General features: G+C 43.1%; 1 protein-coding gene across 2 annotated transcripts in view; it reads left to right on the plus strand.

Moving 5' to 3' along the window:
* The first annotated feature begins 625 nt into the window (after positions 1-625).
* The window catches only part of pacsin1a (protein kinase C and casein kinase substrate in neurons 1a), a 28,564-nt gene continuing 11,786 nt past the window's right edge, over positions 626-17,403 (plus strand). The window contains exons 1-3 of one of the 2 annotated variants that reach the window (XM_079272884.1): positions 626-642; positions 6,381-6,451; positions 16,955-17,084. In XM_079272884.1, the coding sequence (XP_079129010.1) occupies positions 17,025-17,084 (60 nt within the window). In that variant the 5' untranslated portion in view covers positions 626-642; positions 6,381-6,451; positions 16,955-17,024. Of the gene's footprint in view, positions 643-6,380; positions 6,452-12,706; positions 12,804-16,954; positions 17,085-17,403 lie in introns of those variants that run through there. The other variant, XM_079272883.1, reaches the window with a different exon arrangement.

A 17,403-nucleotide genomic window follows, 5' to 3' on the forward strand; every position in this document is an offset into this window, starting at 1 on the left:
TAGGCCTGTTCGGCAGCTAAAGGACAAAAACATTCTGTCTCCTTCCCCTGCAGTGTAGTGCAATGTGGGCGGGATGGACAAGAAACAGCGGCGACGCCCCCCTCTTACAATCCGCTCTCCTTATTGGTTGGAAAGGGGAAGTCACATTTAAGGCTCTCCCCATTATTGAAACTGCCATATTATAGATACTGCCTATCTCTATTATCAACAACAAAATGTTTTCCACAGACTCAAATGCGATCCACATAAAGCTGAAATGCTCATGAAACCCTAAAAATGCAAATCCCCCACTGACACATCTGGCAAAGCTCCCCATAAGCTCATGTGGCTAATGTTGGGAGGGGAATTTGAAAAGTCCCGTTTCCAAGTTGCATTCGCTCGCTCGTTTTCCCTGCAGCCCATTACTTGTTGTCCATTGAAAGGAAATCGCTGCCCCCCCCCCCCCCCACACACACACACACACACCCTCCGACGCGCGCCTGTGCCGTGGAGCTCCCCCTTGCTGCGTGCATCGTGATCTAGTGGATGCAGAGTATTGCAGAGAGAACGCAGGGTCACCTTCTGTCACTGCAAGGGGAAATACCGAATACATCGCAGCGCAGGCCACTGAGTAGTAGTGCACCTAAGCAGCAGCAGCATCGGGTAAGTCAGTCAGTCCGTGTGTGTGTCTCTGCTCTGTCTCTGTGTTGATGGCACATCGCTGCACTGGCGAAGAGAAGCTGAGCATCCTTTCAGCAAAGGGCTACGCGGGGATAGAGGAACCTCATCCCGTCTCTGCCGCCACACCGACCAAGTAGCTACGACAGATTCACCAGCAATGCCATGGCGATTTGTGAATTATGCATGCGTCATAAACGGTGTGCCGTTGTTGGCACACGCCAAGGGTGCAGAGGAGCACCTTGCATCATCTTGGATTACTACTGCATGCTTTTGTCGTTTGGTTTGGTTTTGCACAGTCAAGCCAATGTTGCTCTGAGATGACAGGATCATGCAGGGTGTTGTTGTGTTGTTGTTTTTACTATGCAGCTCTTTCTCCTGCAGAATGAGCGAATTTGACCTCAGTGTACATTAGCGATGTGTGTGCCTGCTTAAAATATAGCTCCTCAGTATGAATATGATATCAAACGCTGTTGCCATGTTAAGTGCATAGCAGATGGAGATGGTGGTCAAGGATTGCCATTTCATGTTCCTGTCCATGCGTCAAACGGGTAAACAAGACCAGGATCGTGATGTCGTAATCACCTACTTTATGTGTGTGGTGGTGTGGGGGGGGGGGTTATATCGGTACAAACACACCGGATAGCAGGCAGGAATGTTGTATATTTGAGAGGTTCGCAGTGAAATGGACGTTAAGGAGAGCGCTCCGCTCCGACGTTATGTAATTGGTTGTCACAGCAGAAAGCGAGAGGATCTCGAGCGTCATTGTTTCTTCTCTGGCAAACTATAACCGCACCACAGAGGAGGAGCGTCCTGTTTCCCACACGGGATTAGGTGCATGTGGTCTATTTAATCATTCATCGAATCTGCCCCCGAGCTGAAACGCCGTTTATCTGGTTGCTGGTGTGTTTCTGGTTAAACGGAAGCCGGGGCGTCACATTCTGCCCCCCAATAAAACAACCAGCCCTGCTCGAGAGCATACAGTTACAATACAACAGAGACCGATCAAATGGGCTCTTATGGGTTTTATTGGTATTTTTGTAGCGTCAAATGGTGACGTGGCAGATGACAGGCAGCTCTCTCGTGCCCGCCTCAGCTTGTTTTGGAGCTGTCCGCGGTGCTGAATCCACTGTTTGCTGGAGTGCGTGTCTGTCAGCGGCCAAGGTGCCCCCACGAGAGCCCGACACCAGCCTGCAGAGAGGAGATAATGATACTGTCAAGGGGGGGTAATCCAATTGTATTGTGTGAAGGGGAGTCAAAGAGCACTTGCTATTTATTAGCAGACTCCTCACTCTTCACCGTGGAGACGAGTTACTAGTACATCACCAGGAACTCCATGATATTTTAGCAGACGCGGAATCATCTATCTGTCTATCTGTCTATCTGTCTATCTATCTATCTGTCTATCTGTCTATCTATCTATCTATCTATCTATCTATCTATCTATCTATCTGTCTATCTGTCTATCTATCTATCTATCTATCTATCTATCTATCTATCTATCTATCTATCTATCTATCTATCTATCTATCTATCTGTCTATCTGTCTGTCTGTCTGTCTGTCTGTCTGTCTATCTATCTATCTGTAGCAGTGTTTCCCAAACGTAATGGCTTGTGACCTCTCAAAATGAAGCAACATGTGGTTCTGATTACAAAACACAAAAAGTATGGCCTTTTCGAGAGGATTTTACAGCCTGTCAAAATAAAAAAATTAAAATAAATGATTTCACCTGGGGAAAAGAAAGTAAGCAAGAGTTAGCAAAGTCCTAGGAGAATAAACATAATTTTGTGTAGCACATATCTTGTATTTTCTTTGTTATGCCTGCAGATGCATCATCAGATCTATTTTCACATTTGTGCAGAGGTTGGGATCCACAGATCTGTCAATGTAGGCCTAACTTTGGGCCTAGTAAGTAAAGCTGGGGATATTTGGTACAGATGTGAGACACCAAATATCAAAAACTGTCAATTACCAGAAGCTGCCATTGAATGTCTGGGCGGATTTATAATCTTTTTCACTTTAGTTCCTGGTTTAAACATTGGGCAAAGAAATTGTACAGCTGCTTGTGTTTATGCTTTTTGAGAAGTTTGGCGCCTCTTGTTAAAAATAGAAAAACATGTTCTCAGCTGAAGTACACATTGTAGTTTTTGTATCAATTCTGATACTCGGTTATATGCTGCTGGTTTTGAAAAAAATCCAAATATCCACCCTTTAGTGGTAAGCCTCACAGCTGTGCTTCTCTATTAATGTGCATTTGTTTGTGTCTGTGTGTGGTACTTGAACAATGCATAGAGCTGTTAATTAAGACACGAACTATCCTCCCTCCCACTTGGAAGTAAAGCCACAGACATGTCCTCTTTAACTCGCGGTACTGCTCAGTGTGTCTGCGGTAACCTTTACTTTGTGTTTCCCTGCTTGACTTGTTTTTCTGTTTGATTAAAGCGAGGCCACATCTTGCTGCTCAGGAGGCTTGTCGTCAGAATTAAATTACAATTTGCTCACTCACGCAACCGCTGCCCTGATCTGTGGTTATCTTTAACCGTTAATAAAACACAATCGTTGCACATTTCTGTTGTCCACTACAAGAAACATAGTGATCTTGGAGAGAAAGCTGAACACAGGAAGTGGAAATGTAATAGTTCTGGGCAGTTTTGCTAAATGGATTTAGGTAGTTATTAATCTGACTCCTCTGCAATTTGGTTTCTTTTTGGCCATGTCCACAGTGACAAATGCTTAACAGGAGCGTGGGATTTGTGGGAAGCACTGCAGTTCAAGCTGTTGTCGTTTGGTTGTTTGCTTTTCTCTTTAATGTGAGATGTCAGAAACAGGCACAGTTCTTCTGACAAGGTTGCTTTGTTCTCATCACAGCGCATGCCAGTTAAAACCATAATTGATTTTACTGAACACTTGTTTCTTTGAGCTGAGATTTTCCCTTCGTTTGGTCTCCTCTCTTATGTGTCATTACAATGCATCAGGGCAAAGCTGCAGGGCTATCGGAGTAACTGGTGCAGAAGACCGATGTGTGCAGCTCACTTTTTCAGATTTCAAACCTGCACCCGAGCATCCAAATGGGTTTCAGTTTGATCCAATTCTTGCTGCGTCTCTCTCAATACGTCTCAGTTGGAGGAATGGGGTGTTTCCTCATGTCGGTGACCTGTGTTGCTTTGTTACATTGTCAGTATTTGGTGTTTGTGGATGCTCCTGAGAGAAGACAATGTGTGAAATAGTGGGGTTATTTTTGATATATATATATCTCTCCTCTGTAATGTGTTTGTTGACGAAAGGGTTAAAGGCTGCTGTTCCTCCGTTAAGGGAAGAGATAGTGGTGTCTGACAAGGTGTGAAAAAAGAGGCGGCGTAAGAACAGAGAGTCTGAAGGGCAGCAGGAGTGTCTCATCTCTCTGAGTGCAGCGGGGGACAACACACAAGCCAAGGCTCTCTCCGTGGTGGAAGATTCATGACATTGGAGATGATCAAAAGCACCTGAACGCCACAAAAAGCATCTCATTTAGTTTTTCTATCCGTAAATCTGTTTCCGTGTGTTTGATTTTACGCTAAGTGCCAGAGAGAAGAACAGAAGTAAGATGCTATTAATGTCCTATTTATTTTATGAAATACTATCAACAGGATTGGATGCTACTCATAACATCACCAATGAATCTCTTCTGTAAGTGTATCAGTGCTAATCAGTACATCATGTTCCTCCAGTGTTCTACTCAAACGAGTGTGTTTCTTTATGTGGAACAGTATGAATGAGGTCCATGTTACCAGCTGGCTCTCACGCAGCGTCACCCGCAACACGTCACTTCTCTCAGCCATGACCACGCTGTGGCTCAGCCCTGAGGCAGAGCCCTGAGTCAGTGTGTGTGTGTGTGTGTGTGTGTGTGTCATGATCTTTTTGGGGCAAATTCAAAATGGAGTCCCAGCGCGCCCAGTCATGAATCATGCGCTGGAGTCTGGATCGATGCCGGTGAGACGTCGGCGTCAGTGGGGTTTTGGTGATAATTGGTGACACGTGAATGCACTTGCGAGTGCGTCGGTTTCAGGTTATTGCTTTGAACACGAGAGGGTGTGTTCCTCACGGGCACACTCAGACAGATGACAACAGCAGTTGTATTGATGTTGCACATTTCAATAAGCTTTACATTCAGGACAACATATAAGAATATAGATGTAAGCTAAAGAACATATTAGCGTATCAACATGAATAAAAGAATACAGTAGTACACACGAGCATACACCCAACCACACAGCAAACACAAAACATTGACACGATCAAGTAGAAACACACACATTGAAAGCATATGATTGAATGATGTCTTCTTGACTGGATAAAGCAGTTCATGTTGTTACGTGTATGCGTGTGTATGAGCCAAATGTGATATTCCGTCTCACCAATATTTAATTTGTTATTATACATAAAGAAAACGAGCAAATATTCACATTTAAGAAGCTGGAAAACAGATATTTTTTTGGTAAATTTGATAAATCTTTTATCAAAATAGTTTTCTGTTCATTTTCTGTTCATGCACCAATCGAGTGATCGTTTCACATCTGACTGCAGCTACCTGCTGAATGATTGGTGATTCCTTCACCGGGAGACTCGCTGATCTCTGTATCTTTCAGACGGAACAGTCGGGTGAAATACAGGATACAGTGACCGTGACTCAGCAGTTCGACATGAATTCGTGCCAGAGTCTGTTGGATGTGGTTATTGTCAGGCATCCGTCTGCTCATCCTGTTCATAATAAGGTGCAGCAGGAGCAAATCAACCTTTGCTTCATTATAATACATTTAACACTTGTTTCTTGACAGGGATTGTGTGAAGGCGGTAAAGTATCCCATGAATATGAGATATGAGTTTACAGTTAAATACAATTCCTCCTCGGTTGGTTTATGGCGTTTTACAAATGCAGAAAAGGGTGCAGGGGGGGATGAAACAAAGTTTAAATAACATGGTGTATGAACAAAAGTAGAGAGAAAAGTATCTGATGTTTGAAGATGTTACAGATGTGGCGTGGTAATTGCATTGTCACACTCATTTGAACCTTTATACGTCAATATATCATATAACCTGTTGGGAAACTCTGTCGATTTCAGTCAGCGTTTTATCTGAACAATCAAATGATTCATCGGTCTTAAAAAAATACAACTTAACACAACAGTTGTGTAATCAACAGGATTCCACCTTTTTGAAGTTTAATCTTTGATAAATCTAATATACTTCTCTCATGCAGCTGCTGCTTAAAGTTTTGCAGCGTGGGCGAGTATGTGTTGAATTTTGTGGGCTGCTGCTATCATATGGTACGTGTTAGTGACTAAATGAATGCTGAATATATACACGATATATGATATTATTTTCTTATATATGTTCAAAAATAATAGCAGAATTCACATCAAAATCCTTTCGAGCTAAAGTGCAAATTAACCTTTTACTGTGTTTGAAGAGCACTCGTTAAGTTCATGATGTTATAATTTTTAAGTTTAACTGGGTTATAATTCTGTTGACATGGTGTTTTGGTGAACAACTACAAAGAAACAGAGGTGGCTGATATTCATTTTGTAACTTTCTGCAATGTCAGAATCTGTTAATTGGTGTTTTGGCACGTGTTGTTGGACTGATTTCCATTTATATCCCCATTAAGAGCATTTTAGCAGCACTTTAACTTACTGTTAACATGCTCAAAAGACTGACCCCTACATCTCATGTTTTATTTCCACAGGTGATCTCCCGCAGGGGACCGACAGCCCTCTCTAAGGTTTATGGAAACCTGACCTATCATTGGTGGAGAAGGTCAGTTGCACCCGTTTGTGCCGTCTGTTCTCCCAAATCTTCCCGCTCGCTTGATCCTCAAGTGTCACAGGTACTCCAGACGGCCCACCAAGTGCTATTTAAGCACTTTTTGTAGAATGTATAATGCTTTTCACACCACTTGAGGTAATTAATAGCTCTTTGTCAGTGGTGTTAATATTTCATGAGGGTGGTCCCATCTGTCACTGAGCTAACTGGAGGTCATTTTAGTTTCCCCTTTTTAGACTTATATTAGATTAAATTATTCAATTCTTTATTTGGTTTACTCTGTACGTGATGAACATTACGCGACTTTACATTTCAGCCTTCCAGCCACAGTCGATCTCAGCCACTGATCTGTCGTCTCTTTCTGTCGCATTAACATCTATACTCTAGTAATTTGGGTTTGTCTTCAGAGGAGGTCATCTCAGAATTTATCTTTATTCTCTCACTAAGCGCAGCTCTCACTGGAGAGAAGAGTAACTCACGAGGCAATACTGATTTCCTTGTTTGATATGTTTGTATTGTGTGTATTACGGCAGAACCTCACTGCAGCAGGGAGGTTACGCAGCTGTTTGATCAGCACAGACGTTTGTTTTTGTATGAGAAGGCTCATCGGGTCTTCGTGGAACAGTTCAGTACGGCTTCTCCAGGGATCCTGTGCAGTTTGGACTGGAAGATGAAGCTGGGCCTGAGTTTATACTGTAGCGAAACTAAGCATGCTCAAAGGTTTAGCAGGAACTTAAAGAACATAATATCACCAGCAGTAATATTATGCCCTCTCTGTCTTATCCAGATATTATGCTGTGCTCTAATTACCTTTCATTCACAAATGCTCTGTTAATATAATGTTTGAGTTGCAGAAATGCCTTTTTTCTTTATTTTTTAAATATTTTCGATAACCATAAAATGTCTCATCAAATCGGGGGATTCTTAGTTTTCAGTCTTGTTCTTTTAAAATGTTTAATTAAGGACAATATCTACCAGTTTGAGTCCGCATTTTCACAATATCACAATGGCATTATTTAAGAATCACTTAAAGATATCACCGTTTAGTAAAGTCTCGAAGTATCAATTCATGATTACTTTTCGAGAAAGAAGAAATTAAGTATTTGAGGTGGTAATACAAAACATCTGTAATATTTTTATATATTTTACAAAACGACAGCTCTAGAGAAGGAGGAACTTAGGAATTTATGTGGCACGATCTGGAGTCGCTGTTGCAGCACAGCCAGTAATAGTGTTCAAATAGCAAGAAACCAAATAAAACCCACCATTTTATTTCATGTATTTGTTGTCTGTCAGACCCACTTTGCAGCATTGGCCTATAAACATTTTTAAAGTAGGACGTTCTAAATTCTAAAGTCAAATTTAGAGTTGTCGCCCAGGCTTGGTGGCTTGTTTATACCTTCAGGCTGGTTAGCCAATTCCTACACGGACACATTTACACCAGGCTTATTTATTTTTCTTCCTTCTTTATTTCACAACTGGCAGCACTGGTTTGGCTCCCGATTAGACGTATCCACCCATCACTCTCTAAGTCAAATTGGCTGTGTCTGTTGTCACGACTGCCACGAATAAATACTACATGTGTGTGCCAATTCCAAGTGTGATGCAGTCTTGAGCTTTTGCTTTTTAGTGCTGAGTTGAGTCTTCAACAGTCAGATTTGACTCTCGCCGTAAACAAGTAGTCTCGGTCCAGTCGCGAGTCCGGTCTTGATTTTGGCAACTCGGATATGGTTTCAAGTCGTCAGTCTCAGGCACACAGTCAGTGACTCTACCTAAATGAGCTCCGGGTATAAATAGGGATGTAAGGTGATTATAGTCTGGACATTCAGTTGACAGATCTCTGGGCAACCTGGTTTTGTTGCAGGTATTCTCCTGTCAGGCTCTATGGATGGCAGCGTCGGTTTTGTCCAGACATTCATGGTCTCCAGAGGATGATTGTTACTGACTTTGTTGATATAATGACTCTCCTCTCAGCACAACCATGAGGTTGACATCTGTGGTTTTAAGTAAAATTACGATCAGACGTTGGATTACCATGAAATTGACTTCTTCTTCAGACTTTGTTCTTGTGTCATATTCAGGTCAAAATATCTATTTGCACAATAATTTCTACGACCTGCAAAATACTTTGGAAAGAGAACCAAAGGCTGTTGCTAACGAGCCTTCTCGCTGTGTTCTAAAAAAGGAAATTACATTTAAGTTCCAATGTTGATAGGGGCAGTAAACATTTAAAAACTGTTCATTCTTTTTTAAACGAAAATATTAGCTGATTTTGTTGAACATATTTTGAGGTATGCAATGCATATCTCGTTCTCTTGTTAAAATAATCCGTAGCACTCTCTCCGTTTCAACTGCCTCTCTCACTCCCTCCTTAAATGCACGTACACACATGTACAGACGGTGCGTTTGAAGGCATTCCATCAGTATTCAGTGCAGCTAAACGGTAAGAAGGAGGAAAGAAGAGCAGACTTTCCAGATTGACTGTTCATGTACTCCATCGCTTCCTCTGCTCCCTCTTTCATTGGGGAAAAACTGGACCAGAACCAGAGCCTCCATCCTCTCAGCTCCATCTCACAGCCACTGCTGCATGTCTGCAGTTCATGCCTTCATCACCACCCATCACAATATGTCTGTTTCCCCCTCCCCCGCTCTGATCCGCCTCTCTTATCCGTCTCTCTCTCTCTCTCTCTCTCTCTCTCTCTCTCTCTCTGCCCTCCCCTGGACGTTTTTTAACCCTGTCTTGTGTCACCAGGAAGCTTGTGGTAAGAGGCCTGATAGTTACATAACGCTCGGGACACTGTTAAATCACATCTCACTGTGTGTGTGTGTGTGTGTGTGTGTGTGTGTGTGTGTGTGTGTGTGTGTGTGTGTGTGTGTGTGTGTGTGTGTGTGTGTGTGTGTGTGTGTGTGTGTGTGTGTGTGTGTGTGTGTTTGCTGCCTGTTGTAAAATGTATGTTTCCTCTCAGCAGCCAAATTTGTTGATGGATCCAGCCAGCATCCATTCAATAGTTTCTTCCTCTCTGTCTGTCTCTCTTTGTATCCCTCTGTTGGTCTCAGCCACCTTGGATCTCACTCTGTTTATCTGTGTGTGAAGAAGGACTTTTGGTTTATATCCTCACAAAATGTCTGGCATGGATGGTTCAACAGGATAGCTACATGTACAAATTCACATTACTCCAAGAAACACAGGGGTCTCCTGCATAATGCGACTGTTTATTTTTCCAGAAATGATGGTTTGGTTGTCATATAGCTGAAGAAGACAAGTCTGCAGCCATGCGAGTGGCTCTGTGAGTCTGTACTTAGCCATGCTGTGTTTCCAGCTGAATGCTAACAAGCGTGCAATGCTAATGTTGATGTTTAGCAGGTATAAAGTTGACCATGTTCACAACATTTGCTGATTAGCACTAAACACAAAACACAGCTGGGGCAGATGGGAATTATCTTTGCAGCTATTTGGTCATAAAGCAAAGTATTGGACACATTATAATTCTGACCAGATGGTGGCACTGGAGAACTGTAAAGTCCATAGGAGTCATCCTCTGAGGACCATGACCAAGGCAATTCATCAGGTAGTTTATGAGATATTTCAGTCCGGACCAAAGTGGTGGAGCGAGCAACCGAGTGACATTGCTATTCCTAGAGCCATGCCATCAGTGTGGCTAAAAAAATGCAAAACTGACACTGAACACGAGCAGAGAAGATTCCAGTCAGAGCCCACAGTGGCTGAACTCGTCCAAAAATGACCCAGAAAGTAAGTTAATTAGCTCAAACTATTATTTCAGCCCTTCATTGGCAGCGTAGGACAGAATTTAGAAGTTGTTATCTCCTCAGTCTTGTATCTGTGACGCTTGTCACTGAACTACATTTCTTTCCCAATGCTTTCCCAATCCAAAGGTTAATGTTTTGTACTGATTGTTCAGAGAGTTTCATGTCCATCCAAAAGGTGAAAATGCTCCAGTAACCAAACTTTGTCGAAGCAGATATTAAAGTCCCAGTGAAACAGAAGTTGGAGCATCTTTAGCTTCGGCACAGAGAGTGTTCCCCAGTGAAATGGAATATTTGAGCGGGAGGGATGGCAAGAAGGATAAGCAGGGACTAATTTAATTCTTGGTGTTTTACAGCCTCTTGCTGCTACTTTAAATCATTTATTACAATTAAATGATGTATTTGCATTGTTTTTCAGAGGTGTTGCAGTAATTACATTTACAGGAGCATAATAACCGCCTTTGGATAATAACCGATTTGAACTGACAAGTTTTGTCTCAGCAGTATCACTCAGTCAGCAGGTAAGACTCACTTTAGTTTGAGCCATTTCAGTCTTCAGCTCTGCTACCTGCGTGACTCCAGGCATGTTACATCATTTTAAACTGCTTAAGAAACAAGTTTCACTAGTTCCTGTTATTTTCTTTTCATTCAGTTGATTTTCACGAGCATTAAGCATACCTGGTCTTTGTTAGGATTCGGTTAGCAACATGTACTCCATAAGCCCGTTTGTGCCAGGCCATTACTTCATTGGTCGTCCTTTTTATTAACCCAGATGTTGGAGATTGAACCGCAGTACAAAGTGTTTCATGGCTGTCAGATGACAGGCAGCATGCTCGATCCCTACCAGCTCCATATGACCTGTAGCTGACCGTGACCTCCGACCTCCATGGGGGGATGGAGAACATCTCCCTACAGAAATCATGCCGAATGTCCTCTTTGTTATTTACATCGCAATGCTGATGAATTAGTGTGTGGTCTGTTGTTCTGGGAGCTGAGCAATAGCACACCTGGCTAACACACACACACACACAGTTACACAACATCGATATTTATTGGAAAAGGGCAACACACACACAAGGAACAAACAACGAAGCGGAAACTTGGTTCTTGTGCAGCCACCCAGAGCCCCTCTGGAGGCATTCGTCATCAGATAGCTAAGTCATCCTGTTGGTTTGCTTGACAATCACGAGCCACACTGCTAGCCTGCGCAGGCACAGGCCCATTTGGACCGGATCTTGCTGCTGTCTAAACCATCGGTCACATGGCCGGCTTAATGACGGCCACGGCTGTTGCGGCGTGTGTGACGTCTGCACAAGGCAGCTCCGTCTCCTGGCAACATCCAACAGCCTGCTTATTCCGCGCTGCACCGAGAGATGAATCACATCTCTGTCCTGATGTGTTCAGCTGCCCTTCTGGCCCCGTTGGCTCTCTCTCTCTCTCTCTCTCTCTATTCCACCCGGGAACGGTCTTGGCTGTCTGAGCAGCTCCACGTTTCGTTCTTGCTGCCTTCGTCCCTTCTCATCTCCCTCACCTCTCTCCTGTCACGTCCCTCCCCTGCCTCCATCTCAATCTTCATCTCGCCTCCCCCTCCCCTTCTCCCCAGTTGTCTCGCTCGGTTTCTGTCTGTCAGCCTCTCCTCGCTCACGTCTCAATGAAAGACCTCCCTCTGTCTTTCCCCTTGTGTGTCCTCAGTAGAGGAGGAGGACATGCTGCGCTGATCAAACTGAATCCACAGACAACCAGAATGCATCGTAAACCAACTGCAAGCACCAACTGAAGGCTTTTATTGATTACTACTCCGAATATTTGACATGCCACATTAATTTTTTAAGTTTTCTTTGATCACCTTACAGTATGAAAGATAAAAAGACTTCTTTTGAATCGCTGTTGTGCAATCAGTCAGGAGATAGCGAGTGCTTGCTAATGTGCTGGAGTAAAGTTCGTTCATCTCTCTGAAATCTTCTTACGGTAACAAGCTTACATGTTTGTTGTGGTTCCTTGTCAACACTGGAGCTTCTGACTGTGTCCGAAACATTGGTCTCGCATGGATCAGGAGGATTTCTTTTTTTTAATGTCCTTAAAGCATTCGTGTCCATTGTGCAGGTACTTGTAGTGTTGCCGAAACGAACATGTACATGCCGAAACGAACAAACAGATAGTGCAACATGTGTGTGCTGCTGTCCTGCCAGGATATAGTGACATCATTAGTTTCATCTCCACATCGCATTCCTCTCTCCACTTTTTGTCTCACTCGTCCTATCCGCTCCTTTGCTCGTCTTCCTGGCTAGCACCCTCCCCCTCGAAAGCTATTCAAGTGGCACACTGCAGGATTATCCCTCAGGCGCTGAGACGCGCTGGTTCGGTCAGACTTATCGTCCTCTCTGGGTTCCCTTTTGCCACAGAGGTCAAAGCTGCACAAATAAAATTGGCAACACAGTAACCATTCATAGTACCAGCCATAAAGGACATTTGGACTACAAGTTCTCACATCCACAAGGAGTCTTCTCAAGGAGTTGTGTTTGATTTCAAATCTCTGGATTGGTTTTTCTTTTGTTTTTTTTCAATGATGGACCCAACCGTGGTAAGTGAATGTGCAAAGGAGCGTTCAGTCACTTACAAATGTGCAAAGGTTAGTATTGTCGTATTTTGTCAGCTTCAGGCAACAATACCGCCTCTGCAATCACAACGGACTCCTGAAAGACTTTCAATTACAAATGGGATCGCTTTGACAGCAGCCAGTGTTTTGGTCAGTGAGTGGGTGGGTAACAGGTCCAAGCTGAAAGATGCACCCAAATGGATAAATGTGTCTGGTACAGACCAGCTGTTACTTTTATAGTTCACTTGTGTTTGAGGTACTTTGTTTCTTTGCATGATTGTTCTGTCCGACTTATATGAAATTAGTTTCGCAAAAAGCTGAGTAATATTAGAAACGGTACTCCGACTCTATCGTGACTTCCTCACCACTTACAGTGGAGAATGAGAGGTGTGTTTGCAGTCATTGAGGTGGATTGACCTCAATAATGATAAGTGTAAGCCCCTCTTCACAATGCTAATCGCTCCTACCCGCCACCCTTACACACAACAATCTCCCACAATGGACCAAAACGAAGACTTGTGATCTGTGATGCGTTCTCTCTGTGTTGCTCATCTTCTCACCTCTCATATCATCAACCATGCTGCAGAATTATTTTACCAAGCTCTAGTTTGAGATTGAGGAAACGTGTGGACCGCTAACTGGCAATCATCGTGTTGATCCAAATGCTTTGGAGACATCATCAGGTGTGTGAGTTTTGGTTAAACTAAGCCTCTGGATGCACAGGTTTGTGTTATGAGCTGGGATTCTGGCATTGTTCCGGAGGTTAACTGGCTTTCATGTCAGCAGGTGTTGTACTCACGAATGTAGAAGCTAATTGGAGAAGCGGACTGATGGGCTGGTAGCAGAACCAATGGGGTGTGTTTGTTGCTGAGATTAGGACCTGCCACTTTAGGGCCGCTGAGCTGCATGAGGCCTTGTTGCATCACATAGTCAGGTTTTTATGTCATATGGGTTTCAGTGTGTTTTATTTCTTCCAACTCAACATTTTTTACCCATAAGGTTTTGAGGAATTTGAGGATTGTTCATGTTAAGTAATGCAAACAGATCATACGCAAGTCCCTAAAAAAAAGAGGAAACCAAGTAAGAGACAGTTTGTTTAAAGAGCCGGGGGACCTTCGAGAGGGCCTTTTACGTTACCTAAAGGCCACCGTCGTTGGTAATATGGTGAGGATGGCCTCTGAGCAAGGAACACGGCATTACCACAGTTTTGCACTTGGCTGCTCTCATCTTAGAAAGGAAGTGAGTGAGTGAAGGGGTCTTTAGTTGGTTGTAATCTGCAACCTCACTGCGAGATGCCACCAAATCCTACACACTGTCCCTATAACGACAATTATTCACCTTCACATATTGCAAATGTCTTTCATTATAAGCATATTATTGCTCCCTTGGATTACACATACTGTATGTATACTCTACATGGTACAAAGCATGTGCTCACCATATCCAACTGCCAAAAGAATAGCATCCTCAAAGGGGAGTCTAACTGGGCAGTTTGCCCGAATGTGGAATTGTAAAGACGCAGTTCAACATTTTGGGAAATGCATTTGCTTTCTTGCTGGAAATTCAATGCTAAGATCAATATCATTCTTCATTTATTGTACGGATTAAACAAACAAGATATCGTAACTGAATAAGTGAGCCTTGGAGAATCTGGTTTCCAGATGGTGTTCCCTTTTAAACAGGGACAGGTTGCTTTTAAGGGGTTTCTATCTCCGGATCTAATTCTCACGATGAAAGCAAATACCGGTAAGCGCATTTACCAAAATGTCAAACTATGCCTTGATAAAATGTTTTTTTCATGGATGCCAAGTTTGGGTTCTTGACTGTGTCAGGCAGGTTGTGAGGGGGGCTAACGCGCCTCCTTGGTGTTTGCGGTTCGGCAGAATGGGGTCTCGTGTCCGCATTTTCAAGAAGGGGGTTACCGAGTGCTTGTCCCAACGGATGAAGCTATGATGATGGTCAATAAACTGATGGAAAGATATAGAGGGGATCGTGTAAACCTGTACTTTATAGATAATGATAGAGGATTAGGGCATTTTCAGTCATTTTTTGCATGAGAAAAACCTTCAGTATTCCTCTATTTTCAGTCAAATGTTGTTCCATAAAGAGAGTTTCCTACTGTATCAAACATAGAAGAGCAGTGTACAAAACGGGCTTGTTCTTTGCTGCTGACCTCAGTGCAACTGAAAGGCTCAAGTTGTCTCTGATTCAGACACTGACAGCTAAATTGTCAAATGATGAAATCGTTCTTTGGTTATTTTGTGTTGTGCCTTCTTGAAGTAGCCAGTGCCTGAAAGCCTCGACTGTTAGAAGCACCACAGATTGTTGTGATGGCTGGTGACACGAACCGAGGCCTTTCGATAAAATACAGCTTGCCTTCATCGGTCACTGTTCCATAGAAGCGCTGAGTGAGCAGGAATAAATTGCCTGTTCTGCAGCTGAAACCAGATCCAATCACACCGGGTGTGAACGCTCTCCCGACACCATTTTTTGATGAGTAGACCCCGTGTGAGAAACACAAAGTGTGTCGCAGGAGCTGCGACGAGACACACTTACCCTTCATAAGCTGACCTTGTACCAGAAGTTTAAGGACTTCTATTTTTCTCACAAGGACAATTATGTTGTTACATTGTGTGTAAGGAAAGTGAGGTCAGCCCGATGCAAATTGAGCCTAACGCAGAGAGTCATTTTTCATGACTCATGCCAGGGATGAAGGATGCTGCAGGAATTCGTATGCACTTGACTGCAGAAGGAAGATGAGCGATGAAGCACGGACGGCTCTGGTCATATTTGAACAAAATATTCCTTGTGCTGCAGCAGACTTCAGACTGCAGACTCCGCTCTGACATGGCCACGAGTCATCCTTCATCATTGGCCTCTATCTAGCACGCTTAACTAACGATTTGCCTTGTGCATATTGGAATTGATCAATTGTTGCACTGTGCTCTTAATGACTATCAAAAGTTGTTGTCGTTTTAATTAAAAGCTATAATAAAGTTGTACACTGTAGGGCCATGTGCAGAAGGAGATAATAACCAAAATCCACTTGAAACAATGTCCGAGCAGGGAACGTTATCAACAGGAAGTCTGTCATTATTATGAGGCACATGCAACGTATTGTGTTGGTTGCTTCAGGGCAATGAAGAGCTCTCTCTCAAGGGTAAGCCATTAGTCATGTGAGCAAAATGGATTAGGCTTCAGAAAGAGTTCAATACGGATAAAGTGCCTCGCAGTCTCTACTGTTTGAACCATGGTGGTAAGATATCGACCGCACGTCAAACAAACAAATATTAATCACCGTTAACACCGGAGGAAATCCAGAAGGGACTGTATTCTGCAGGGTTTACAGAGTAATAGGTGATTAAACCACATCATTAAAATACATCTACAGGTCTGCTCATCTTGTATTTGTTTATTTGTTTCTATTCTATTTTAGGGTTTCACAATTCTTTTTATTTGTCTTCAAATGAATCAGAAAAATTCGAAATGTAGGAGGAAATTGTCTATTTTTGGGGTTATTTAAAAGGAAAATAAAGATTTTTACAGAAACAACAAAAGTAGTGCAATACAAAGCTGATGCTTAAAGCATACCATATATTCTGTACACAAGCAAAATAGTCAAAACAGACCGGATATAGTGATAATGGTATTATAATAACAGTAATGGTGGCAATGACACAATTCTGTGTTTGCATACAAAGTGCATTCTGGGCTGCTATACACAGTGTAGCATGTGTACTGTGTGTGTTCCAGATTTCTCTCAGATGTAATGTGTCAGAAGAATGAGTTGCACTACGGAAGGATTTAGGGTCAGAGCCGCCGTGATGCTCCACTCTCTCTCTGGTATCGTTTCTAGGACACGCCAGTGTAAGTTGCCCCCTCTCGTTCCTCAGGGCACCGCTCTGGATGCACGGCGGAGGAGACTACTTTTGTCTCATTATTATAAATGTCTCAAATATAAACCATCACACTGGAAGGTCTCCTCTTGCCATGAAAGGTTCCTACATTGCTGCTCCTCACTGCTACACAGCTTGGCCGTCTAAGTCGTGCTCAATCACGTCGCTTGCACTTCTTTTGTTCCTGTATTTGTGTCATGTAATGTCACATTATTGTTTTTTTCTCTTTGTGCCTTTCAGTGCATGAGGAACCCAGCTCGGCTGCAGAGGACAGGTTTAGTCATTAGAGTGCTTTGCCACATCCAGGAAAATGTCTGGCTCCTACGATGAATGTGCAGTTGCTGACGACACCATGGACAGCTTCTGGGAGGTAAAGATCAAACCGTCACGTGTGTTATGAAGGCTTTTCAACCCGCGACCCTAAGCCCGTACCCGCCTCTTTGTCTTGTATTCAGGTGACTTCTGAAGCACCTAAAGAGTCACTACTGAAATCATTGCAATGGGATTAGTGTCATCAAGTTTTTACAGGAAAATTAGAGAGAAGTTGTAGCTGTTCGATACCCACTGAGGCTCAACGCAGAGGGTCACTCTGCCAGGGCATTCAAAAAATGATGCATGTTTCTTACGCTTAAAAGCAAAAGCAGTCTTGCCACGAGTAAGATCCACTTTTAGCTGTGCTACACCAAGCA

The sequence above is a fragment of the Melanostigma gelatinosum genome (genome assembly GCF_949748355.1).
Source record: "Melanostigma gelatinosum genome assembly, chromosome: 8".
NCBI lineage: Eukaryota > Metazoa > Chordata > Actinopteri > Perciformes > Zoarcidae > Melanostigma > Melanostigma gelatinosum.